Below are 27,095 nucleotides of genomic sequence, written 5' to 3' on the forward strand. Positions count from 1 at the left end.
CCTTATCCCACACATTGTGGAATCTAAGCACCTTGGGATAAGGTCCATGTCTTTCCCGGCCTTGTAACTCCCAGCACCGTGCTAGATAGAGTCTGAATTGAACTGTCCAACTAGCAGCAAAAACGGTGGAATCAGAGACAGAAATAAGCATGATCACAAAATAGAAGTTTGAAAAAAGATCCTGGAAGAAACTACACAAAACAGGATGGCAGGCACAAATAACAAAGAGTGTATGTTGAATCAATTTGTGACCACTCGGCTTGTTTGTATCTGGTCATTTTCATCACATGGATCTCATTTCCCTAGAACTCCAGAAGACTCAGACAAAGACCAATGGCTTCCCAGCTGCTGCGCTCCCTAGTCTGTGGTTTTCCTATGATATAAACAAAAGATTCTGGAGGAATGGTCTCTGTTAATATTTGCCGGTGTGGGTCTGGAGAGAAATGGGTGGTGGTCCGGGGTGGTGGGTGGGGGGAAGTTTGAGGGAAATCCACTAATGAACTGACAGTTCATATAAGCAACACCTGGAGTGTTAAACCCCCCTACAACTGTTATTTTACTGGGGGAAAAAATCCCCTCTTCCTTTGTTAAATGTAAAAATTCTTCCCCCAGCTGCATTCCAATCTAAAGTGTGTGGCAGTTCAGGGGAGATGGCAGCTGGAACAGATCAGATGCAGGGTACGGTGCATGTTCACCAGCAACTAGGGGATAATCAGAGCCCAAAGATGAATCTTCAGAGCCACATTCCTTTAAGAAAATGGGTTAGCCTCAATTTGCCTGCTCATGTTCTGCTCATAAACACTGAGAATACTGGAAATATACACGCACATCTGACTGGTGGAAAGCATCAGCTTTTTGAATAGAAACTTTGTGACATCAGCTATTCAGGACTCCCCACTCAGCTTCCTAAAACCCTGCAGCTTAAGTTTTGGTTTTCGTCCTACTTTCGTTGAATATTTACAATCTACTACAAACCCAAATTCAGACCAAATGTGTGCTTACACAACCTTGTGACACGGCCACTCCTCCCGACAAGAGCACCAACATCTACGGGCGCCAGGCCAGTCAGTCATTCTCATGTTCCGTCCTGACAACCCTGGGAGGCACAGAGCCGCATTTCACATACTTGAATTCATTTGGGCCCAGAGAGGTTAAGTCATTTGCTCAATGGCTCCAGAGAAAAAAAATGAGAAGAGTTAGGTCCATCTGACTCCGAGGCCAGTGTTTTTTCCACTGTACTCTACTACTGGCCAGAAGGCTCCAGAGAAGTTCTTTCTTCAGAGTTTAAGAATGCTACAAGAGTTTGATAACTCGAGAACAGGCATTGGCAAACATTTTCTGTAAAGGGCCAGACAGGAAGTATTTTAGGCTTTTTGAGCTGTATAGTCTCATTACTTATTTACTAATTCATTACTTGCTTCTGCCACTGTAACACAAAAGCACCCGCAGATAATATATACGTGAATGGGCATGGCTGTGTTCCCATAAAACTTTATTTACAAAAACAGGCAATGGGTAAGATTTAGACTATAGGCTGTAGTTTTCTGACCCCTGCTCTAGAAATTCTAGAGTGGACAGCATCATGTTATTTGGGTTAAAAATCAACAAAGAACTGCCCATTTACAACTTAACTAATCAACAAACAAGAGACTCTTCTAGATCCTATATGTCCAGGCACTTCAGGAATTTACATCCTTTTAGGAAGAAAAGACACAGACAAGTAAAAGGCAAATGGTAACATGAGGCAGCACGTGCTAAAGGAGGGAACTGAGGGCCCAGGGCTGACTGATGGGCCACCATGACATTAGAAAACCAATGTCCACAACCTGACCAAATAATCCTGTACTGATACCAGAGCTGAGAAAGAGCCAGAAGTTCCTGCCATAAGCACTAACAAAACCACCCATTCTGCTGAGACCACATGAACGTTTTCAGCATGTATCAGATGCTAAACAAAGATATCTCCTTTGGACTTACCAAACACACCTGCTCCCTGTCTCATTCTCAGAGAACAAGCAACTGACCTAAAGTACAAGATAAACTGATTTCCTGGAGGACTTCCATCCTCCTCCCTGCTGATACTTGAAGCAGTGAAGAACCTCAAGGAGCTACGGGCAAGGGCTGGTAGGAACCACCGGGGGTCCCTCTTGGAGGGCTAGAAGGGCACTTCCCCAAACCTTACCTTGCTCATGGCAGTGAGGGCAGGGTCGCAGGCAGCATCGAGATCTTGAACCAACAACTGGATGCTGCTAGAGATGACACTGCAAGTCAAACACATCACTGTGGTCATGACTTTAAAAGACTAACTTTCTCAATTACCAACACGGCCCCTGCCAAATCTTTAGGGACTTGTCTCAAGGTTAGATTCATCATTTCTTCAGAAGAACTCGAGCTTGATTTCAAAAGGGAACGGATGACAAGGAGGAACCTTTCAGCTCTTCATTCTTGCTCCGTGTCCTGGCCTCTATTTGGGTGTGTGGCCGCTGAGTCATATCACAAAATTCCATGGCTAGGCCCCCTGATCACTCCATCCAGAATCCCTCTTCACTTCTTACTTCAAAAGCACCTATTTGCCCCAAATGTTTAAATCAGAACTTGAAAAAAAAAAAAAGTTGAGAAAAGGAGAGGAAATAACTTAGGAGGAGAATCTTGACTTTTCCTTGGTAAGTGCTTGATGTGCAGGCTGAAGCTTGGCCTGCCCCGGTCTTATTTACTGACCGCAACAAATGAACTACAGGCTGTACTGGCAGAAGGACTACTTTGAGAAGGCTTTCCAGTTTGAACCTCTTGGACAGACACCCTCCACCCCACCCCCACCCCCAGCTAAAGTCAAGATGCTCACATTTCCTGTTGGAAGACACTGCAGATAGGGCTGCCCTTTGTGGATTTGGGGTAGGCGGGGGGCAGACAGGAGGCCCTGGACTTGACCTTCCTACAAGGATGGCCAAGGGAGGACTTCTCTTTTTGTTATTGTCAGTAGTGCAACAGTAAAGGCCCCGTATGCTAAAAATGACTGCTCGTGAGGAGGCAGCGTGGGAGGCACCAACTTCTAATGCTTTTTCTTAGTGGCTACTGGAGAATCATCCTGATTCAACAGGAGGCCCGGGGGACCTCTGAAGTTCTGTAGTGACCTAAGGCCGACAGCCTGAGACATTCTGCTTTGTGAGGGGTAAAGGGCAGGCCTTAAGCAAATATGTGCAAGGTACATACGTGCTGAACGTATCCATTTCTCCGGTCAGATTGATTCGTTCAGTCAGACTCACATCAACTTTTTCTTTGAGTTTTTCTTCTAGCTATTAACAGTAAGAGAGAAAAACATGCTTAACGATTATCCAAAGGAGTGCTATAAATAAGAATACTTAACATGTACCGAGTTTGATGATTCAGTACAATTCCAGGCACTTTTCATGTACTGACTCATTTAATCCTCACAACCCGAGGAGGAAGATTCTATTATTATCTCATTTTACAGAAGGTAAAGTGGAGGTGTGACCTCCCCAAGACAGTACGAGGTAGGGCCACGAGTCAAACTTCCTCTAGAACCTGTGCCCTTTAGCACTGGGCTGCACTCGTTTCTTATGACACACTGACAATTCACTTCTTCATTAATTTTAAAAAGACCCCGGTTTTTAGGCTCCTCCCTGCTCCATGAACTGCAGGCTTGCTCACCAGCACTGGAAGCCTCTGGTGGTAAGTGGCAGTAAAATCAGTGAAAGTATTCACTGAGAGCACTGCTATGGGCCACCCACTATGCGAAGGTGCTGGGGATAGGCATAGGTAAACAACAACAAAAAAAGCACAGGCTGCCCTCATCAGCCTACAGCCAAACACTGGCCATGCTCCCAACCGCCTCAAAGAAGAAGACAACTGACCGGGAATTGTAAACATCTCCAAGCATCCTGGGAACTGACTCATCTAGCACTCCCAAAGCTATTGAGTACACAAACTCTAATAATGAATGTTTTGTCTTAAACTTAAAAATGCTCTTAGGGGTGTGTACATTAGTGTAACTTTCCGGAATGCAATTTATTTAAAAAGCAGAGATTTAAATACACACACTCTTTAAAACAGCAATTTCACACCTAGAGATATATTTCAATGAATAACGAGAACGATATACAGAGATACGTGAGTATTCTTTGCAGCGTTCGTTAATTCAACCAAAATTTACAGAAAACCTGCTTTGTGCCAGGCTCTATAACAGAGTAAGTGAGTTACTCAGTGAACAAAACAGGTAAGATCCTCTTTTCTTTTCTTTCCTTTTTTTTTTTTTTTAATGTTTACTTATATTAGAGAGAGACAGAGTGCGAGCAGGGGAAGGACAGAGAGGGAGGGAGACACAGAATCTGAAGCGGGCTCCAGGCCCTGAGCTGTCAGCATAGAGCCTGACACAGGGCTCAAACTCATGAACCGGGAAATCATGACCTGAGCCCTGGACACGTAACTGACTGAGCCACCCAGGCACCCCAAGATCCTCTTTTCTTAAAGCATACACTCTGGTGGTCTTGCTTATGTTAGTGACAAGCTGGAAACAGTTCACATGTTTATAAGGGGCCAGTGGAGCAAATGACAGGGCAGGCTTACAACGCTTAAACTCTTCAGCGGCCTTTTTCTGTTACACTGAAAATACAATCTAAACTTTCTAACCGTGATTTGGGTCCTCTCTGGCTCTCCGTCCGGCCCACTTCTGGCTTTCCCCCTTGCCTGCTTGGCCTCACTTACTCTGATGGCTTAAGGTTCTGGAACGCACCGAGTCTCTCCCCCTCAGGGCCTTTACACTTCACACTTTCCGCTTCCTCTCCCTGAAACAGCCTTGCTCACCCCTCCTATCCAGTCTCCTTGCTTTGCCACCCCCACCTCCCAACCCTTCCTCACTCCTCCCCTGGCAGTCCCCCTCCCAACCCTTGGTGTCGGCTTCAATACCAGCTCCCCTCAGAGAGGCCTTCCTTGAGCAGCTACTTGAGTAAGCAACTCCCTAACCAGCACTCACCACAAGACTGAAGTTACATCGTGGCTTATTATTATCATCTTGGTTTCCCTGTTAGTTCTAAGTTCCCTGACAATTCACTTCTGTTAATTAACACCAAATACCATGCCTGGTACATAGTAAGCACTTCATAAAGATCTCTTGGATGAGTGCAAGCAACACCCTATGCAGGCGTTAAGTGTAAAAGGGTTACAATTAATGAGCCAAGAGTGAGACATTATTGGCATTGTTTTCCAAGTTTTATTTTTGAATTCTTCACTACTTAGATTTTTTTTTTTAAGTTTATCTGTTTTGAGAGGTGGGGGGGGGCGGGGAGAGAGAGAGAGAGAGAGAGAGAGAGAGAGAGAATGCATGTGAGGGAGGGAGGGCCAGAGAGAGAGAGGGAGAGAGAGAATCCCAAGCAGGCTCTGCATGGTCAGCGCAGAGCCTGATGCAGGGCTTGTACTAATAAACTGTGAGATCATGACCTGAACTAAACTCGAGTCAGACACTTAACCAGGCGCCCTGCACCACTTGGATTCCTGTCTCTAAGGCATCTCCTTCCATTTCTTCTTGCCTTCTTCCTGCCATTTTTTTCTAAGGAAACTGGATTGTCTGCTCTGTAGTTTTCCCACAGTTTGGATTTTGTTGATTGTAGCCACAGGGTATTAATTAACATGTTCCTTGTTCCTTGTATTTTCTTTGAATTGTAGTTTCATGTAGAAGCTTGATCAGATTCAGGTTCTTTTTTTCCTTCTCTTCTTTTTTAGAAAACTACTTCATGATGGTGTCGTGTATTTCTATCAGCAGATACACGATGTTCGCTTGTCTCTGTTTTTGTGATGTCAGCAGCCATTGACAGTCAATGCCTAGATCCATTATTTCATTAGGAGGTATAAAAGAATGACATTCCAATTCATTTCTTCTTCACTTATTAGCTAGACTTCTGCTATAAAGAGATACCTCCCACTGTCAATGATTTCATTATCCTGAAGTCTAAGTTAAATAGGAAAGACAGGATAAGAACTTTCTCTGTACCAGTTTTCAATTCACACCAGTGGTTCCTTAGTGTGTTCGAAGGTGGTAAGTAAACTTAAAACAAAACAAAACAAAACAAATCATCGTAACCACATGGATTTAAACACATCTGATGTTTTCAATGCACTGCCGTTAACTTCTCATTGATGCTTCTACAACCCACCTTTGACCAGCAGAGTGTATTCAGGCAGGCTCCTGGATTAGTTTCTTAGGGCTGCTGGAACAAATTACTACAAACCTGGTGGCTCAGAACAGACATTTATTCTCTCAGTTCCAGAGGCCGCAAGTCCAAAGTCAAGGTGTTGGCAGAGCAGGTTCCTTCCAGAGGTTCTGAGGGAGAAACTATCCCATGCCTCTCTTCTATCTTCTGGCTGCTGGAAATCCTTGGTGTTCCTTGGCTTGTAGACGTATCTCCCCAATCTCTGCCTCTGTCTTCATGTGGCTTTCTTGCCTGTGTCTTTGTTAGAGCTTCCTCTCCTTTCTAAGGATGCCAGTCATTGGGTTTAGGGTTCCTAAATGCAAAATAATCTCTTCTTCAGATCCTTACTTAATTATAGCTTCAAAGACCCTATTTCCAAATAGGGTCACATTCACAGGTACTGGTAGTTAGGACTTGCACACATCTTTCTGTACAATAAGCCCATTATGGCTCCTGAATCCTTTTGAAAGGACTCTCACAGTCTCTGATCTTTTTCTTGCTTTTTGTACAACATGATGCTCCAGGCTCATCTTGTACATTTTGTGTCCCAGACCTGGAATTACTCATTTCTGCAGGAATCTCTGGTTTCTTTTAGGGGAAAATAGTATTTAGAGATCACAATATAGGTGCTAAGAATGTACTGACTTTTATAATCAACAAAAATAATTTTTTTATAACAAAAAAAATTGGCTACATCTATCATGAGTCATCAAAATGGTCTTTGGTCCACTAGTACTTCTAGAACCTTTAAGAATCTGGGTGTCTGGATGGCTCAAGTTGGTTAAGCATCTGACTCTTGATTTTTGCTTTGGTCATGATCTCTGGTTTGAGGGATCGAGCCCTGTGTTGGGCTCTGCACTGACAGTGTGGAGCCTGCTTGGGATTCACTGTCTCAGCAATCTCTCTGCCCCTCCCCCGTTTGTGTGTTCTCTCTCTCTCAAAATAAATAAATACACATTAAAAAAAAAAAAGAATCTGTTCTAGAAAAATAATGCAAAGCATATTAGATATTCTTTGTAGAATTTACTTACAGAAGCAAAACCTGAAACAGCACAGATAATTATGCAGGATCCTGTTAAATCATTTATGGTATTGTCCCTTAATGAAATATTACAGAACTATAACATTGTTAGTAATGAAGATATCATAGCAACAGGAGAAATGCTAATGCTGTGATGTCAATAAAAACAGCAAAGGGGTAAGAGTGAAGTAAATTAAGATTATAGCATACAAAATTGTGGTGGTAAAGCATCTGACTCTTGATTTTGGCTCAGGTCATGATCTTAGGGTCCGTGTCCCTCTGCACTGACAGTGTGGAGCCTGCTTGAGATTCTTTATCTCCTTTTCTCTCTCTCTTCCCCTGCCCCTCCCCCCCCTCACACACACACACACACACACACACACACACACACACACTCTCTCTCTCTCTCTCTCTCAAAATAAATGAACAAACTAACTAAACTGCTTCTCAGAAAGAAAAAAAATGATTGTAGCATACAAAACTAGTTCGTGAAAAAGGACTGAAAGAAAATACTCCAAATTGCTAATATGATTATTTGATGGTGATGAGATTAAGAGTTATTTTTTAAAAATATTTATTTATTGGGGCGCCTGGGTGGCTCAGTTGGTTGAGTTTCTGACTTCGGCTCAGGTCATGCTCTCACAGTTTGTGGGTTTGAGCCCTGCATCGGGCTCTGTGCTGACAGCTCAGAGCCTGGAGGCTGCTTTGGATTCTGTGTCCCCCTGTCTGTCCCTCCCCTGCTCATGCCTTGTCTCTGTCAAGAGTGAATAAAGGTTAAAAAAATTTTTTTTAATTAGTTAATTTATTTTGGGAGACAGAAAGAGAGCTCGTGAGCAGAGGAGGGGCAGGGAGAGTGAGAAAGAGAGAATCCTAAGCAGACTCATGCTGTCAGCACAGAGCCCAATGTGGGGCTGGATCCCATGAACTGTGAAATCATGACCTGAGCCGAAATCAAGAGTCGGATGCTTTAACTGAATGAGCTACCCAGGCGCCCCAAGAGTCATTAATTTTGTATTTCTCCCCCTTTGGTACCATGGTTATTTTACTTTTAAAATACTCTATTTTGGGGGCACCTGGGTGGCTCAGTCAGTTAAGCGTCTGACTCGATTTTGGCTCAGGTCACGATCTCACAGTTCGTGGGTTCGAGCCTCGTGTTGGGCTCTGCGCTCAAGGCACGCACACGCTCTTTCTCTCTCTCAAAATAAATAAATAATCTTAAAAAAAATTCTATTCACATGTGTGTATGCCTTCCTTTTCTGCACACATGCAAAACAGTTAAATGGTGTTTCTTCACCACAGAACTCTGGGACCTCTCTGCCTTGGAGGTCTTCATCAATATTGCTGTCCTGCCCTAGGGGTTCTTGGGGGCTAAAGGGATTGCCGTCTCTGGCTCTGAGGCCAAACCTTTACAGATCATCACCTTTATAACCCGATGTGACCACATCCCCAAACAGAGCATGCTATTGCCTCTGGTTGGCTTACCCTCAACTGTGAAGTTTTGGGGGGAACGCTTCTTATTCTGGCCTCCTGTAGTCTTGCTCTGGCTCACAGGCACTCCAAGCTGTACCGTCTGAACCGTAATTTATGACTACCTTCCTATGATCCAGACATGTGTAAATAATAAGCCCAAAAGGGGGGGAAGAGCAGAACCTTCTCCAACTATTTTCCTTCTCTTGGCCTTAGGTGAATTCCAGACCAAATGTGAAAAGGAACTTCTAATCCCACGTCTACGGCTGAATGGAAAATTCTTCTGGGTCTTCCTTCTGCTAATGGGGAGCTCCAGGAGAGGCATCACCCTTTCCTGCTTCATAGTTCCTGAACGTCAGCGTCCAAACAATGGCTGTTTGTTTAGGCAGGCTGAGAATGCTGTGTGCATTTCAGGAGACACATGAAAGCCCAAAGGATTTTGCTTAGCCCAGTAACACTTCTGAGCATGGGATCACTGGCTGTGACTCATCACCACCAAAGGCCGGGTCCTAGCACTGTTAAGTTTGTTGCTACTTTTCTCCTACGGGAGACAGTGCTACTGACCTACTTTCAAGAAGGCATGCCCTCTGAGGAACTTAAACCACTCTGGGGGAGACTGGTCACACTTTCTTGCCCAGTCTCCTTTTTACAAGGCTCTTCTGTAAGATGGCTGCCTGGGCCGTCTTCCGGCTGGGCTGCAAATTTTCCTCTGTGACCAACCTTTACGTGGCTGCCCAAGGTTGTACACGGCTTGTTAGGGCCCACAGTTTCAGCCACTGAGTTAGGAGGCCCAGATGGGTCAGGAAAAGGAGGTGGTGGGCAGCTCACCTGCTGGGTGGTGGCCAGACAGTACTCTGCTGTGCTCAGGATGCTGCAGATGAGGCAGAGCTCCTCTAGAGTGAACTTGGCCACTTCTGAGCCTTCCTTTTCCTTGAGGAGGCTGCTGATGGTCAGCCCTCCACTGCTGCTTGTGGTTCTGAGGAAAAGGAACAGGAACCGGTCAGGCTGGGACTTCTTATTTGCTTCCTGAACTGGTAACTGCACATCTTAAGACAAAGAAAAGGGGGAAGGAAAGGCTGGACATGGCCCAAACAAACCTACGTACACTGAGTCCTTTTCCTACTGACCTTACCTTGACTATCATCTGTTTAAATACTCTGACCATCAGAAGTAGGAAGAGACGATTCCAACAGCAAGCCAATAATCAGTCACATGAACGAAGATGACTCTCATACTCACAGAGAAGGCGGCTGAGTGACTTCTCTGCTTAGCTTAAAATCTCCTGATCCGGAAAGTTCGAGAGTTCTGTAGCACAAAAGCTGGTTCTCCAACTGCCCCTCTCAGTTAGGAAACTTCTGCACAGGAATGTGTACGCTGTGCTTGTGGAGGGGTACCAAAGTGAATGTTAAAGCATGGCTCCTGCCCAAAGCCCGACTATCTCACACCTTCCTACTGATCTAATCATGTGTCCACAAAATATAAAAATACAGTTATAAAACCTTCTGCTATTTCAACTGTGAGATTCTAAATTTTTTAAAAGACAGAACTCAATGACATTTACCGTAAAAATAAAACGTTAAAAAAGGTAACCCTAAAACTGCCAAGTCTTACCGGGAATCAAAGATTTGAAAATATCTTAATTTCCAGCACTTACAAGGGTTGTGAGGACACTGGCCCTCTCTTGCACTATGGGTCCAGAGTACTGAGTTGTAAAAACTTCGGGAGGCATATTTCAGGAGCTTAAAAAAAAGGTTCACACTGTTTGACCCGGTGGTTCCACTGCTGTTCAAGGATGCTTTTCTGAGTCTTACTTAAAATGCTAAAGTAGTGAAACCAACCTAAATGATCAATTAGAAGTTCGGAAGTGAGGTGAGGTTCTTCTGTATGCTGGATTATCACGACATCGTGAAGTGTTTCGATGACGATGTGCTAGTGTTGGACGGTGTCTGGTGGCCTCCCAGATCTATTCATTGCTCTTCTCTTCCCTCCTCTATGGCTCAGGAGACTGACCTCTACAGACCCATCACCCAGGCTTGAGAGGTAGAGGGGAGAGAAGGCTGAGTACTAACAAGGCCTCCTGCTCCTTCTGCTTCAGTGTGGTGCTGGCCCCCACCGTGGCCCTCTTCTGTGGGGCAGCCCTTCGTCCACAGCCCTGGCTCTCAAGGGAGTTTTATTTTTTATTTTTTTATTTTTTATTAAAAAAAATTTTTTTTAATGTTTATTTATTTCTGAGACAGAGAGAGACAGAGCATGAGTGGGGGAGGGGCAGAGAGAGAGAGGGAGACACAGAATCCGAAGCAGGCTCCAGGCCCTGAGCTGTCAGCACAGAGCCCGACGCGGGGCTCGAACCCACAGACTGCGAGATCATGACCCGAGCCGAAGCCGGACACTCAACCGACTGAGCCACCCAGGCGCTCAAGGGAGTTTTAAAGTAGTTAACAATTACCCCCCCCGGTATTTGGATGCTTCAGAATCCTCTGCTGGTGCCTTTCACCGTGCCCCCATTTCTGTGAATAGCTGCTTTGGTAACAACACCCTAGCTGAGTACACTGTTTCCTGCTGGGACACGTGGGAAAATGCTCACAGGATGATGTTAGGCGAAAGCTGCAGGGTATAAAACTACAGGCTGTATAGTCCCAGCCCTGTTGATCGAGCAAGAGCACAAAATCACGCACGTTACATATATAAGTAAACAACAGAAAAACATATACCAAAAATTTGAATTTGTCTTCTCCGGGTGGTGAGATGACGGCTGACTTTTATTTCTGTCTTTGTGCTTTTCTGTGTTTTCTAAACTATAATAAATTTATATTATTCTGACGATCAGAATAAAAATTATTAAAAATTAAAAAAATGTTACCATGGTCAAAGAAATTCTCGGTGAAATATATCTTTTACTTCTAATCTCTGGCGACAGCATAAGGATTTTATTTTCTTTCCTCCAAATAACATAAAACTCCCATATACAATACGTTTTAGTGAAAACAACAGCAACTAATTCCAGAATTATTGAATTTGGCCCTGGGGATGATTTATAAATACTAAGTTCCAAAGCATCACTTTAGATCGCATTATTATAATTGAAATTGCTATGGAACCAAAAATCTTTAAGCTCTAGTCAAACACCATTAATTTCCATTAGTAAGCAATATAACAATATTCTAATGTCCCAGAATGCATACAGTGAAGTCACTATAATTAGGGGCTGTGCTACGCAACCCCCTTCCCCCAAATCCCACCAGATCTTTAAACACTAGACTCTGTCCAGTATAGCAAGACACAGACACCATAAGAGAGACTTTGGAAGGTACTCAGCTCGAGGGAAAAGCAGATTAGTGCCTCCCATGTGCTTATCACCCCAGGGTATGCAATCATTGAATGAAATTGTCCATGCTATTTAAAAATTATTGCTACCAGCGCCCTACTGTTTTTTTTTTTTTTTTTTGCCAACAACCTATTGTTGAAACCATGTCAATTAGACATACATAATGGAACTGACTCCCTTGAGTCCACTGTGGGAAGATCTGACCTACGCTGGCGACCACGGTGGGCATTTCCTCTAACAGTCTTGATCAGCTGTGGAATCCCATTAGATAGGAAATAGTCTCAGGCCCTTGGGAACTCAGTAAGGGTATTTTCCTCATTGAGGCTCTTAGCAGTTCAGTAAACTATTTCGGAGTAGATTTCCTCAGATTCCCATATTTAGGTATAGTCAGAATCTTACTTCACCACTGGGACCAGGAAGAATAGCACTCACTTGGGCAGATTGCCAGAGAGGATTTTCCAGGCATATTCTCGGAGGTACTTCTGGAAAATGGTGGTCAGAGCGATCATCGGCTCCCCAGTACTGAGTTGAGAGCACTGCACCATGCACTTCTTGTAGTAGACAAAGAGGTCAGCACAGCTGGGGAGCACAGCACCCCCTTCATCAGTGTTGGGCTTAGGTGGCCCCTGGGCTTTGAAATCGGCCACGAACCGATCTATCAGCTCTCCAAGGTTTCTAGAAGGAAGAAAACCTGCCATGTTATTTCAAGAAAGATAAAGCAAATGTGCTCAACTGCCACGAGTAAATCATTCCTAATGCTTTTTACATTTAAAATTGGACCCAGGGGCGCCTGGGTGGCTCAGTCGGTTAAGTGTCCGACTTCGGCCCAGGTCATGATCTCGCGGTTTGTGGGTTTGAGCCCCGCGTCAGGCTCTGTGCTGACAGTTGGGAGACTGGAGCCTGCTTCGGATTCTGTGTCCCCCTCTCTGCCTCTCCCTAGCTCATGCTTGCACTCTATCTCTCTGTCAAAAATAAACTTAAAAAATAAATAAATTAATTAAATAAATAAAATTGGACCCATTTTTATCGCACCAGCCCTCTTACAGTAACAGCAGCGAGAATAACTGGCATTGTGTGCTGCTTTATACTTTTTTTTTTTAATTAATGTTTATGATTTTTGAGAGAGACACAGAGAGCAAGCATGGGAGGGGCAGAGAGAGAGGGAGACACAGAATCTGAAGCTCTGAGCTCTCCTCACAGAGCCTGATGCGGAGCTCGAATCCATAAACCATGAGATCGTGATCTGAGCTGAAGTCGCTCAACTGACTGAGCCACCCAGGAAGCCCCTGCTTTATACTTTTCAAGGCATTTCATGATCACATTTGACCCCAAGCCTCTGTGAAAGAGGTAAGGTATTACTGGACTCTCTAAGAGATGAAAAAATTAAGGTCTATAAAGTTTGTCACATAATTTAGTGGCAGAGCTGAGCCTAGAATCCGCTACCATGTAAGTATCATTTCGCCTTTCCCCAAATGAAAATAATGATAGAGACCATTGTCTGAACGCTTATGACGTATCAGGCACACACCATGTTGGCAGTTTATAAGTGTTATTTCATTGCATTTCACTTAATTTGCACAATAACCTTATGAAGTACGTATTATTAACTGTCCTCATTTTCAAAAAGCAAGTCGTACAGCAAGAGGGGTGGGGGGAGCCAGGATTCAAAACCAAACAGCCTGGCTCAAACCTCATGTTTTTACCCCCTCTACCTTACTGCCTCTGAAAACACAAAAAGGTTATGATGTCAGGAAACATTTGGTATCATTAACCTAAATATGCCCACGAGGTAGATGCCAAAACAAAGAGAAAGTGTAAAGAAATATTCTAAGGCTTTCTTGATGTTTTTAATGCAGTTTCTCCTTAAAACTTACAGAATCAAAGGTGTAAAAGCTCTCGGGAGAGGGGAGGGTAGGGCAGCCCCAGGCTTGTAGCAGGTCACGATGGTGAGCATGGTTGCAGCTGTCCCCCCACTCCCTATTCAAACATCACTGAGTTTGCTCCGTCGTGTTGAGTCATTGTAGCTACGATCCAGTGGGGCTCTACTCACTGCTTCCTGCACAGTCGTGCTGTATGAAAAATGGGAGGGGTCCCTCCACCCCTTGACATTTTACATCTTTCCTTAGGTTGCTGTCCAAGGCTACAAGAATCCAGCTGTGCTTTTAATTTTTTTTTAATGTTTGTTTATTTTTGAGAGAGACAGAGACAGAATGCGAGTGGGTTGGGGCAGAGAGAGAGGGAGGCACACAATCTGAAGCAGGCTCCAGGCTCTGAGCTGTCAGCACAGAGCCCGACACAGGGCTTGAACCCACAAACCGTGAGATCATGACCTGAGCTGAAGTTGGGACGCTTAACCGACTGAGCCACCCAGGCTGTGCTTTCAAAATGTATTCATATAACAGGAAGAAAAAGATAAGAACCACACACAGCAGAGGAGAAAACTGACATTTTACTCAGGAGTTTTTGTTATTGAAAGTTTATTACAACCAGATGTAGCCACTCTGCCCTCAAAGAACTTCAGGCCTAGGCTGGGTCTTTGTGAGGATGGTTAGCAAGCAGGGGAGGCCCTTGTTAGTTAACCTCGAAAGCTGCGGTGCCACCACCCCCATTCCTCACCACCTCTTCCTGCCCCACCTTTTCCATTGAATCTCTCACTTCTCTTCCTCAGTGACCCTCCACTCTAGCCAGACTCCCCTTTACTTCCCCCTGTTCCATCTCTATCCCTGACTCTGAACCTTTGCCTGGATGCCTCCCCTGGCCAAGATGCTCTCCTGCCACCTCTCTCAGGCTCAACTCAGGGCTCACCCAGACAACCCCTACTCACACCATTCCTCTGTCTCAGTTTCAACTTCTGTCATCTGCAACACACTGACACTGTATTATCATTTTTTTTTTTTAACACTTTACCATACAGTGTAAGGATGTCAAATGTTCAAGAAACATGACGACCTTCTCCCATCCTGGGCCCACAGCCAGCAATGCTCTCATGAATGGCTCTTTTTCATTGGTCTTTGGTGTAATTTCAGAATCTGTGTTGAGAGAGCATTCTGGCCAGTCACTTCTAATAAGCTGAAGTTGGTACAAAGGTGAAAGGTGCTTGCTACAGAGGAGAATCGTCGGCAATTCACATGTTATCATATGCTCCTTGAGAGGACGGATAATGTTTCCGGGACCTCTGCTCTCCCCAGGCCCACCCGTCACGTTTATGTGTGAGGTTAATCTTTCAGTTATGTTGGTGCCCAATACGTATGCAGCTGAGAGAGTGGAGACGGGGCAGGGGCTGGTGCAGTAGAGGGGAGCATGTAATAGGAAAGCAAAGGGTTCCACTTGAGTCTTCTTAGGAGAGATTCTAACCTGCAAATCTCTACTGCTGACCAAAAGAGGGGCCAGAGCTCCAAAGTGCTTTTTACTTTAACCACTTATCCAATTCCGCTAGCAGTTGAAGTCAGAATACCTACTCAAATGCCTCATATTTCCGAGCCAACTCGATCAATAAGATTATAAACTAATTAAACTCATAGAGCATAGAGAAAATTTCCACTTAAAAAAGAAAAAAAACCCTCTAAAAGACCACCCATACTTGGCAGGCCACCTCCCAAGTCACTTCTGACACCGCTCTCTGTGTAGGTGAGACATAATCCGTTAGAATAAGCTTCCCTCCCTTCAATCTCCACTCTCTGCGCCTGCGTGCTTCTAAGCCACATGGGACACTGCAAAACGAGTAACTGACACGTCACAGCATAGATGGTTCAGTCCATCGATTTCCAGCTGAGCATTTAGTATGTGCAAGGCTCTGGGCTGTGTTTGCCATGCATATGAGACATAAGTGAGTCCAACTAAAGAAAAAAAAGCAAAGGTTGTCATTTCTTCCAGGTGCCAAACACTAGCCTGAGTTTTGGTGAGACCTTCTGGCAGGGTTACCAGAGAAAGGAATGTTGTAGCGTACCGACCTGCTGATTGGAATCACAAGGAGGCGTCTTTTACACCATAAAGCAAGTACAATCAAGTAAGAGTTTATGAAGGGCCAAGTTCTGATTAAGGTGTTGATGGGTGTGGGGGTTAAGACACGCATCTGCCTATTAGAAGCTTTGATCTTATTTGGGGGGATAGGACCCTCATGCTCATGATATTTAGATTTCAAGACAGCAACTACATGCTAATCTTGTAGTACAGACAAGAGGAACAATTTGTTTCAGACAAAGGAAACTAGAGGCAGCCAGAGAGAAAATTTCGCAGCAGACTCAGGTGAGAATAAAGGCACGGAGTCAGAAGTGAGCACAGATTATGATGTGTGGAAGGGAGGATGTAAGGAGGAGGGGACGTGCCTAAGGTGGAAGTCACAAATTGGAAAAGCCCGACCTACGGTTTGATTTACAAGCTCCTCTGCATTCCCACAGCAAAGCGCTGCCAGCTTCATGTCTTCACAGCGGGTACCACCGACTCCCAAGAGGCCATAAGCCTATAAAGTAGGCATTGTGCTGGGTGCATCAGAAATTCAATCTCCTGTAATCCTCCCGACAGCCCTGAAGAGAAGGCGTTATTATCTCCACTTCATAAATGACAAAATTGAGGCTGAGAAAAAGACTGTAACTTGCCCTGGGTCACGGAATTTGTCGGAGCCAGACTCTGAACCTGGGGATGCCTGACTCCCAAGCCCAGCTCTATCTATTCTACTGTGCTCTGACTTTGCAACACTAAAGCGCTACACAGAGAGATGGAATTGTGCTTATTGCTGTGATTCACTTGCTCTCCGGCTTAAAGGAACATGTCACAGACGTGGATGGTATCTTTTACACCCTCCCCTGTAGCTTGAGCTTTCTGAGCAAGATGCACGAGAATGTCAGGGGCCCACACGAACTACTGCTGGGGGTTCTGCTGATCATTGAAATGACCCAGGAAGAAAAGACCAATGCAGAGCAGTATTAGTAAAGGACGAGCAGGGCAGTTTCTTCCGGTGGATCTGCAGTCGGCATCCCTAGCAACAATACTCTAACTGGAAGGCAGAGTGGTGACGGCACGGGGAGAGGCAGGCGGCAGTCAGTCAAAGCTGGCAAGGAGGTGAGCATGGGCAAAGCGGCTTCAGATCCCCAGGAAGTTACAGGACTTGTTAAATCGAGGGTACCCAAACTGATCTGCACCCCCTCCCTCTCCTGCCCTTAGGATGGGGCCAAGGATTTGGCTCTGGTGTGGCCAGTGGGGTTGGGAAGCCCAGGTATGGCTTGAGCACAACTGGGAGATGGATTACACACAGGTAAATGGAGCAAATCAGTAAATACACGGAAGATCTGGGGGGGGGGGGGCAAGTTTCTCACTGCTGCAGAAAGTAGTTACAGACGAGGAAAGGGGGAGGCTAAGATAAATCCTGTGGTGTCAGAGCAGAATTAGAGTTACCAGCATAGATTCACAGGTTCTAATATAGGCTGGTATAAAAACAGATACCGATGCATGTGTTTAAACATGTATGTATATACATACATATATTTCTCAGCTGTCTCAGCTGCGAGGACCTAGAAGCATGACATCCGAGGAGTAATGAACATACTTGATGCCCGGAACTTAGTTTCTAAATATCATTCCCCACCAAAGAAACAAGGGATCCTGGAAAAACAGATGACTCCAGGGCTGGGGTAGGAAAGTACAAGATGGGCCTGGTATATTTTGTTGTGCCAGAAAGGAAGTGCCCCAGAAACGATAGGAATATGCAAAAAGCACGAAAAACCAGCTCGAAGGGGGGTTCCAATGGCCAAATCAGGGACAATTTGAGCATTAAAATAACGATGGATCCTGCAAGAGAAAAAGGACATCAGTGGAAAAACTGGTGAAGCCCAAATAAAGTCTGAGTTTAGGAAAGAGTACTGTACCAGTGTTAACTTGCTGGTTTTGAGAACTGTTCTATGGTTACGTAAGATGTTAACATGAGGAGAACTTGGGGAGAAGGGAATACGGGAAATCTGCACTACTTTTGAAATTTTTATGTAGGTTTAAATTTACTCCAACATAAGCTTTAAAAAAAGGTAATAACGGCTATAACCCATTGAATAAAATAGGAATCGACGAGTAGGTGCTGATACAATAAATGGGGAAAAGAGAAAGCTTTTTCTTAAAATATAATGCCAACTCATAAATGTAGAAGAAATGGTAGTATTAGAAAAATCCCCATTTGGCAACGATCTTGGTAATAAATGATTCAGACAAGTATCAGGGGGAGGTGAAAGATGAGAAAAAGACCATTTATATGGTTTCAACGTTTCTCCTGACACTTATTAATTATTAATGACTTATTAATAAATAGAGAAACCTGGCGGACTCCATCTGAAGTGATAAAAGTGAACACCACAAGCTGTAGGGCAAACTGACAGTGTGCCTCCCGACATGAATTACTGAGAAGAGCCCGGCACTATTTCTGCATAAATCATAAATCATGAGGAAACAGTCGAACGCAGACTGAGGGACATTCCACAAACTGGCCTGTGCTTCTTCAAAAATTTCAAGGTCATGAAAGATAAAGAAAGAATGAGTTATTTTTCTGGATGGAAGGGACCAAAGAGACGTGACAAATAAATGCATCCTGTGATCCTGGCACGGACTCTGGGTCCAGAAAAGACCTGATCGGGACAACTGGTAAAGAGGAATGGGGTCCGTGAGTTAAATGGTAATGGTAATGGTGGATCAAGTTAACTTCTTGATGCTTGCTGTGGTTAGGTAGACGGTGCCCTTATTTACAGGAAACGCACACTGAAGTATGAAGGGGGAATGGGGCCCTCTCACCTACGATTTGGAGGAAGTGTTGACGTGGGGAAATCTCCAAGAGAAAATCACTACATCCCCAAGAGTAAAAGTTCTATTATTAACTTCTTTCTTGCACATAAACAAAACTTGAGAAAGCCACCTAATGCACAGAAGGACAGCTTCACCCAGCCTGCCGAGGAGATGGCTCTGGGAATATCCTGCTTCCTGCCCCCTCACCAGGTGCCGGCTCTGCAGTCCTCCCACCGCTGTTTGGCTTTTGGTGGGGGCAGGTGCCGCCAGAACTTTCCTCGGGCAGGTGGGAGGCTGGGGAGAGGAGACGGCAGACCCCATGCCAGGCCCAGCGAAAAGCTGGGAACACTGATCGGGCCACACAGCCGCTTAAGAGTCCGGAACAAGACCACTGTTCCAGGGGGCAGCAGGCACAGTTCCTGCCCGCTTGTGCCAAATGCCAACACGTCACCTCGATTCACCCTTGCCACTAATCTTGTGAGGGGAACAGTACTAACTTCACTGTAGAGAGGACAAAACAAACTCAGACAGGTCAAGCACCACGCTTGAGGTCCCAGGCTAGTGAGTGCGGAGCTCTGACTCAAATCCAGGTCTGTCTGGCATCCAGGCCCACGCTCTTTCCACAATACCGTGCTGGGTCTCTGTCATCTGGGAGCTTGTGAATGGTCTAAGATTTTCCTCCCTTGCAGATTTCTGAGTCAGAGCTACAAGAATGTAACATGTACAAAATCAGTCCCCACCTGAGTCTCTTCCCCAGCCTTACGACTCTCTGACAAAAGGGAGAAAGGGCTTTGCAGAACCCCTTGAAATTGTACTCAAAATAGTGTGTGTGTGGGGGGGGGTTATGTGATTTTTTTGTTTTTTTGGGGTTTTTTTTTTGGCAAGAGAGTCTACAGTCTCATCGGACTCTCAAGGGGATCTATGACTCAAAAAAGGTTAATCACCACACAGCTTTAGGCATTATTTTGCCCGACTCTCTGCTTTAAAAGCCGAGGAAATGGATTTCTTGAACTCTATTTTCTACTTCAAGCCTTTGTTGCTTATTCTGGAGTGACAAGAGCACAACCTACGCAGTTCTCCTACGAGCAGCTCCCACTGCTTCCCCAGCACTGTGGAAACATCCCAGTGAGGCCAGACGGCAGGATGAGTGGCGAGCACTTCATTTTTCACAGAGAAATGGAGAGTCCCTATGGAAGGGAGGTCTGGCTCTCTGCCTGAAATAGCACGGACAATGAGTACACTTTATATGAATCAAGGCCATGTGAAAAGAGTAGATACCACAATTGTAATAATTCAGAAAAATGACTCTCCAGACCAGGTGGATTTGGGGAACGTATGTGGTTATCTCTGATATGCACTTTAAACCTGGGACCCGATGGCTTTGAAACCTTTTGAAAAATAAAGAGTTTGGGTTGATGAGAGAAGACGGGCTTTGTCCAAGAAAAGTCATCCAAGTGGTCTGCTCTAAGACCTGTTAATCTAATAGGCAAATAACTGATCATTCCCCTGCCCCTCGAGGTGTCTTATTAACATCCTGAGAAAAAACTTTTAAACACAGAAAATGGCGTTTCAAAGAAGCAAATGGCAATAGTTAATAACTGCCTTTCTGTGTGCCTTCGGACATGAGCCCAACGGATAGAGAGGAGGCAGACTGGCTCTACAAGGTGAAATGTGAAAGCAACTCTTTTTTTGGGGGGGCGCGGGAGGGGCGGGAGGTTGTTTCTGTTAGCACAGAAGCTCTTCTACAAAGTTTATTTTCTAAGGCTTTAACATCAAACATTTTGTAATCTGGGAGGAGAAGAGTAGACGCAATCTATAAAATCAAATAGGCAAATAATAATAATGTTCCGTGTAGTGATTCCACTTGAAATAGTCTCTTAATCTTATGGTTTACCTCCAAAACATACTCGGAAACAAGAATTTGCTAACCCACACAACAGGGGGATTAAAAACAAAAACCAAAAAACTAAATCTCAGCACCTAAATGCTTTCCCAGAGAACTCCTCTTGAGAACTTTCTCACCGACGCTATTGCACTCCCTGCAATGAGCCACCGTCTGGTCCTCACAAGTGTGTTCTTTAGGCTACAAGGCCTCCTCTCAGAGCCAGGGCCAGCCTGTCTCCAGAAACCTGACCTTTCCAAACTCTGCCTTCCTAAGTGGAAGGGCCTTCAACAGTTCCTCTGGCTGGGGACAGAGATTCAGGGATGAGGAAGGCTCTTCCTCCTTTGCGTGAATTACGGACACTGGAGTTTGAACATACTTCCCTGGCTGTGAGGAAACTTGGCTGTGGTGGGCTGCTTTGTGGACATTTCTGAGAACCCCTGAGTTTGTAAAAAGTATATATATTAAATGGCTGATAATCCATGAAAGGAAGTAAGAAGCCATCCATACTGAATCCATACTGAAGCGCCTCCTTACAGAACAGCTCCAATTAATTAATTCGGGAGAAACGATGGGAACAGAAAATGAACATTTGGCAAATGCTACAGTAAATTATTGCTTCAGGCAGGAATCATCAGGGCATGTCAAAACGAGTGGGCAAAGTGTGAGGAGAAACAGGGTATTTACGTAGTCCCGAAGTGTCCCACCGTGAGATACTTACTAATCACAAAGAGAAAAATAGTAGCTGCACAGTAGAGAAAGCTAGTGAGCGCCACCAGAGGCAAGTGATCAGAGCTGACATCACCATTGAGGGGACAGGTCCACATGGTGTGTCTCCCGCTATGACGTACCGAGAGAGACACAGCATCGCCTCTATGGTATACTTGCCTGCGATGCAATAATCCGGGTTTAATCAAGAGCAAACATCAGACAAATACAGAAAGTAATCTGCCAGTACTCTGTAAAGCGTCAAGGTCATGAGAGACCAACGAACGAGAGACTGAGGGAGTATATTCAAGGTTAAAGGAGACTAAAGACACCTGACAACTAAATGCATGATGGGATCTCAGGCCAGAAAACGGACATTCATGCCACAGTGTTTCCGTCCTGATTTTGATAACCGCGGTAATGTAAAATGGTAGCATTCTCTGGGGGAAGGGCATATGAGAATTTTGTATAGCTTTTCTGTAAGTCTAAATTATTTTGCAATGAAAACTTAAGCAAATGATACTTGAAAACATATACAGTAGAGATTAGGCTTTCTTTCCCTGGTTTCCAGTACCTGACATTGTCAAGGCTTGTGGGCTGACGTGTGCACACAGGGGAAGGGGTTGTTGGGATACATTTGGGAGCTTATCTGAGTCAGATTCAGGCTTCTAAGATTTATGAACACAATGAGTGATAACATTCATAAGATATAAAAAATATCCTTAGCAGGTTTCCAGAGGGCGTCACAGGAGCCATGCCAAGTCCCTCCTTCAGCCTCTGGAAGGAGTCACGCCCTTGTGAGGCCCACCCGTGACCGGAGGAGGGAGAAATGCAGTAGAAAACAGCAAAATATTCATCACTCACTTGTCCTGGGACTCAATATACACGTAGAGATGAGGCTCAAAACACTTGGAAACAATGCCATGAAACGGATTGTCTGGGGCTTTAGGCTTCTTTGGCTGTAAAGGAAGGAAACAAAGAAGAAACCTATACTTGAGCCATCTTTGCAAGTTTTCAAGCAGTTTCAAAGAAAACATCCCTTCAAAGTTCACTCCTCACACAGATTAAAAGCACTCCACGTAACTAAACTGGGACTATGTCTTGCATTATGATTCATGCCAGTTTGTGAACAATGAGCCAGTTTTGTTAGCATCACTGACTTGCTTCGCATGTTGAAAGATTTACTGCTACTTTGATAACACACGTGCTTTTGATCTGGAAGCTATTCATCATCTTACTGATGTTTTAAAATTTTAAATCCTGGCGAATAACAGTACCTTATATTTGTACAGTGCTTTAAAATTTATAAAGTGCCTTCATGTGATCTATTTTTTTTGACTTTATTTTTTTGAGAGAGCGCGAGAGCGCGCGTGCACAAGCACGCAGGAGGGGTAGAGAGAGGGAGAGAGAGAGAATCCCAAGCAGGCTCCACGTTGTCAGCGCAGAGCCTGATGCGGGGCTCCGCCTCACGAAACCGTGAGATCATGACCTGAGCCAAGACGAAGAGTCAGATGCTTACCTGACTGAGCCACCCAGGCGCGCCCATGTGATCTATTTTTGATAGCCTCCATTTACTGACGGTTATCACAGACCAAGCGCTTTGATATGAAGTCACATCTCATCTATTCCTCACAACAAGCCTCAGAGTAGGAATTAATACTACTTTACACCTAAAGAACGGAAGGCTCAGAGGGTTCTAGCGGCCTGCCCAAAGGCACACAGTGAAGCTTCCTATCTCCTAAACTAGAATTTTCTATTATAGCATTGCTTTCCTGCAATGGTTCCTAGATTGTTGAATTTCACTGACAAGTAAATGTAAGAAAAAGAAGCATAAGGGACCAATATAGCGTTGCTGACTTTTTATTTTGCTCCTCTCCATTCTCGGTAGGTTCCTGAAAAAAAGAGTATTTTATACCCAAACATTTTATAGGGAGAACATACCAGCATGAGGGCAGTCCTTCCTTTTCAGACAGTTGGTGACCCTATACCAGCTTGCTAGCTGGGCAGGCAGCAGGCAGTTTTGTCTTTATTTTTTGCCTTGGACCAGTGTAAAACAGGGCTAGCAATGGTCCCCAGTTGATACTTAAAAACCAGTGACATACAGACCATGTAGGTAGGCAAGCATGAAAAAACTATATTTGCTCCCTAATTCCTTTTCTAAATCTCTAAAAAAATAAGCAAAGATCTTCCTACATATTTTGTTCTATTCCTAAAAAACGTCAATTCTATTTATTGTCAAACACCAACAAAAGGACCCTGAGGCCTTGTTGGGGTTGATACTAGAGTACAAACTGGGCATAAATTGCCACCCACAGCATACTTGCTGAATTGAGCTGTTCGTATCTTTTACTAAATACAGGAAAAGCTGAGCCCCTAATGATAGATAGAAAGAATGATTCCCTTCTAGTAACTTTTAAAAATAAAACACTCTAATGGTTAAAAGCATCTGTAAAAACTGGAAATGAACACCAAAAATTAAATGTCAACCCTAGACATATCCCATTCAATTTCCTATTTAGCTCTCTTCCCTTTTCACCTTTTGAGAGTTCCATGTCTTTACTTTTTTTGTTTTTGTTTTTTTTTTTTTTGTTGTTGTTGTTTCTTTGCCAGATTTTTAGAAACTCTGGTGCTTCCTAAAATCTGGGCTATTTTCCCTTATTGTCCCAAAGCCACTGCCAAAGTCAGGTCTCAAAGTGAGACTACAACAGGCTCCCAAGACTGGGTTCGTGGAGTTTGAACTCTGGATCCAAACTTCCACCTTCATTTCACAGGTGCCCCAGGAGTTTTTCCCACATGTCCATCAGTTTAACGTGGGGGATCCATGACATAGTATGATGGCTGGGTGGGGGTGGTCCTTACCTAATTGTTCTACATTTTCCATGTCAGTTACCTATTTTTTTAGTATTTTATTCTTTTCAATAAGGTGATTTTTATTTTATTAAAAAAAATTTTTTTTTTCAATGTTTATTTATTTTTGGGACAGAGAGAGACAGAGCATGAACGGGGGAGGGGCAGAGAGAGAGGGAGACACAGAATCGGAAACAGGCTCCAGGCTCTGAGCCATCAGCCCAGAGCCTGGCGCGGGGCTCGAACTCCCGGACCGCGAGATCGTGACCTGGCTGAAGTCGGACGCCTAACCGACTGCACCACCCAGGAGCCCCAATAAGGTGATTTTTAAATGAAGAGGCAAATCTGATTTGTCTAACTTTTTTAAGACTAGGTGTCCTGATTTTAGAATTAGGAAATATAGCCACAACACCCAAGTATCTTTTTATTAAAAAAATATAATCATTATAAGGATTATAATTATCCCCTTTATTTACATGTTCTTCCCTTGACCAAAATATTCATACATCTGCAGGATACCTTCTGCTAATTATAAACTGGAATATAACTTATGTAATATAAAATGTTTTCATATTTTTTAAATTAATTTTTTAAAAAGGTTATTTATTCTGAGAGAGAGAATGAGCAGCGGAGGGGCAGAGAGAGAGAAAATCTCAGGGAGGCTCCATGCTGCCAGCACAGAGTCTAACATGGGGCTCAATCCCAAAAACCACGATATCATGACCTGAGCCGAAATCAAAAGTCGGACGCTTAACCGACTGAGCCATCCAGGCACTCTAGATGTTGTCATGTTTTAAATCAACGTGTATATTTTGAATTTGGTTTTGTTCACTAATTTATGTGCAATTTTCCAATTACTGACAACAGTTTAAGTTATCGCCTTAGAATGGGTACATTATGAGATTTCAGCTCTACAAATTAGGTAATAGTGCTGCACTGAAACACATTTTCTGATTTCGATCTGTGGTGATTTAAGTGAATGACCTTCTTCTTAGGAAATGCACACAGGAATATTTAGAGGTAAAGGACATGATATCAGCTAACTTAAACTGTTCCAAAAGAGAGAGAGAGAGAAAGAAGTGGGGAGAGAGGGACAGAGGGAGACAGAAATGGGAAGGAAAAAAAGGAAATGATAAAGCGAATGTAGCAGAATGCTAACAATTAGTAAACCCAGGTGAAAGATACTTGAGAGTTCTTGCAATATTCTTAAGACTTTTCTCTAATTTTGGTATTTTCTTTTTAAAAAGCAAGAAATAACGATGAAAAGCTTGAGAGACGGCTGTGGACGGCCTGGCAGATAACCCCAGAGATGGTGGTGGAGCACTCAGGCAGTGGCACGTCACCCATGCTCTGGACGGCCTGGACAACAACAGTGTGGGAAAATGCAGACCTCCAAGCCTGAGTACAACAGGGGTTGGAATCAATTTCACAGATTTAATAATGCACTAGTTATGGTAGCTGTCACCGCTGGGGGAAGCTAGGAGGAGATGGGTACACAGGACCTCTCTGCACTCTGCAACTACTTATGACTTTGTAATTATTTAAAAATACAAAGCTTTTTTTTAAAAAAAAAAAAAAAAACATTTATTCTTCTTCGAGAGACAGAGTGCAAGCCAGGGTGGGGCAGAGAGAGAGGGAGACACAGAACCAGAAGCAGGCACCAGGCTCTGAGCCGTCAGAGCCTGACGCGGGGCTCGAACTCACAAACCGTGAGATCATGACCTGAGCCAAAGTCAGACACTTAACTGACTGAGCCACCCAGGAGCCCCAGCATACAAAGATTTTTTAAAAAGTGGTACAGGAGACTTGGACTCTGACTGTGAAGTTGTTTTAGGAGTATCTTAACCTATTTATTTCGCTCTTATTTTCCTTTTTATGTGTGTGCAAAAGCAATATATGATAAAAATCTGTGTCGAGGAGAGTCTGAGGAGCTCGCTCGGCATACGCATAAAAAGACAGAGTCTAAGGGATAAAAGAAAACAGCTACATGCTATTCCAGCAATCTCATCATGGTCAGTCTTCCACAGGCCATGTGCTCGATGAGGCCCCATGGAACAACACTCGGAACCCACAGAACGTCGTCAGACCGCGCGGGCGTCCCAACCCTATGGCAGGTGACTGCCCACTAATGCCGCTCCTGGCAGGGAGCGGAGACCCAACACCTCGCCTCCTGGTCCCTTGCAGCGTTTTTAGTGTGAGTTGGAAGCAAAAGGGGAATAATGGGAGGGACTGCCCAAAGTTTCCTTTTTGATTTTTGTCCACAGGGCTGCCTCCGGCCTATAGCTGCTTTATGACTGTGCTCCTATTTAGATAAGAGGTGCTGGAATTTCAGCTCAAACTGGCGTCTCCCTTCGCACCGGCCAGCTCCCCAAAGGGCTGATTCTCAGCTTAAAGTACATACTAAGTCATTTAGCAGTAGCATTCGGGCTGCATTTCTGAGTGTGTGAATTCTGTCCAAAAGCCGCAGATGTTTAAGTTATTTCCTCCCGGAGTTAGATGGAATAATAGAAGGTTACTGTTGTCACAGTAAGGAGCTGTGCAGCTGGCCCCATTTCCTTTTATTACTATCCAGTGTAAAGAGATTAAATCTAACTGCTTGGATCACCAGAAGGGTATGTTTTTAGACCAGAAATTCCTCACTTCTTCTCTGTCTCTGGGCACCTTCAGTCCCCTTTCGGATGCTGTTTTTTAACACTGGGAGTAGGATGGCAACTGACTGCTCAAACTAAATACCTCTTCTCGAGTTCACACCCCTTTTTCAACAGCACACACTCCAGGAGCGAGCAGGGAGAGGCCCTTACACCTTGCGGGCCAACTGTCTACTTATGCAGTGACGCAGTGAGTTGGATAACCCCAGACAACTGCAGGCGCGGCTCACCTAGC

General features: G+C 44.4%; 1 protein-coding gene across 4 annotated transcripts in view; it reads right to left on the minus strand.

Moving 5' to 3' along the window:
- Window positions 1-27,095, minus strand: part of VPS53 (VPS53 subunit of GARP complex) — a 150,763-nt gene that overhangs the window by 32,382 nt on the left and 91,286 nt on the right. For all 4 annotated transcript variants that reach the window (XM_045045335.1, XM_045045336.1, XM_045045337.1 and 1 more), the window contains 5 exons: window positions 22,230-22,324; window positions 12,449-12,691; window positions 9,520-9,667; window positions 3,211-3,293; window positions 2,183-2,261 (listed from right to left, as the gene is read on the minus strand). In XM_045045335.1, the coding sequence (XP_044901270.1) occupies window positions 2,183-2,261; window positions 3,211-3,293; window positions 9,520-9,667; window positions 12,449-12,691; window positions 22,230-22,324 (648 nt within the window). The remainder of the gene's footprint in view (window positions 1-2,182; window positions 2,262-3,210; window positions 3,294-9,519; window positions 9,668-12,448; window positions 12,692-22,229; window positions 22,325-27,095) is intronic.

The sequence above is a fragment of the Felis catus genome, chromosome E1, assembly GCF_018350175.1.
Source record: "Felis catus isolate Fca126 chromosome E1, F.catus_Fca126_mat1.0, whole genome shotgun sequence".
NCBI classification, from domain to species: Eukaryota; Metazoa; Chordata; class Mammalia; order Carnivora; family Felidae; genus Felis; species Felis catus.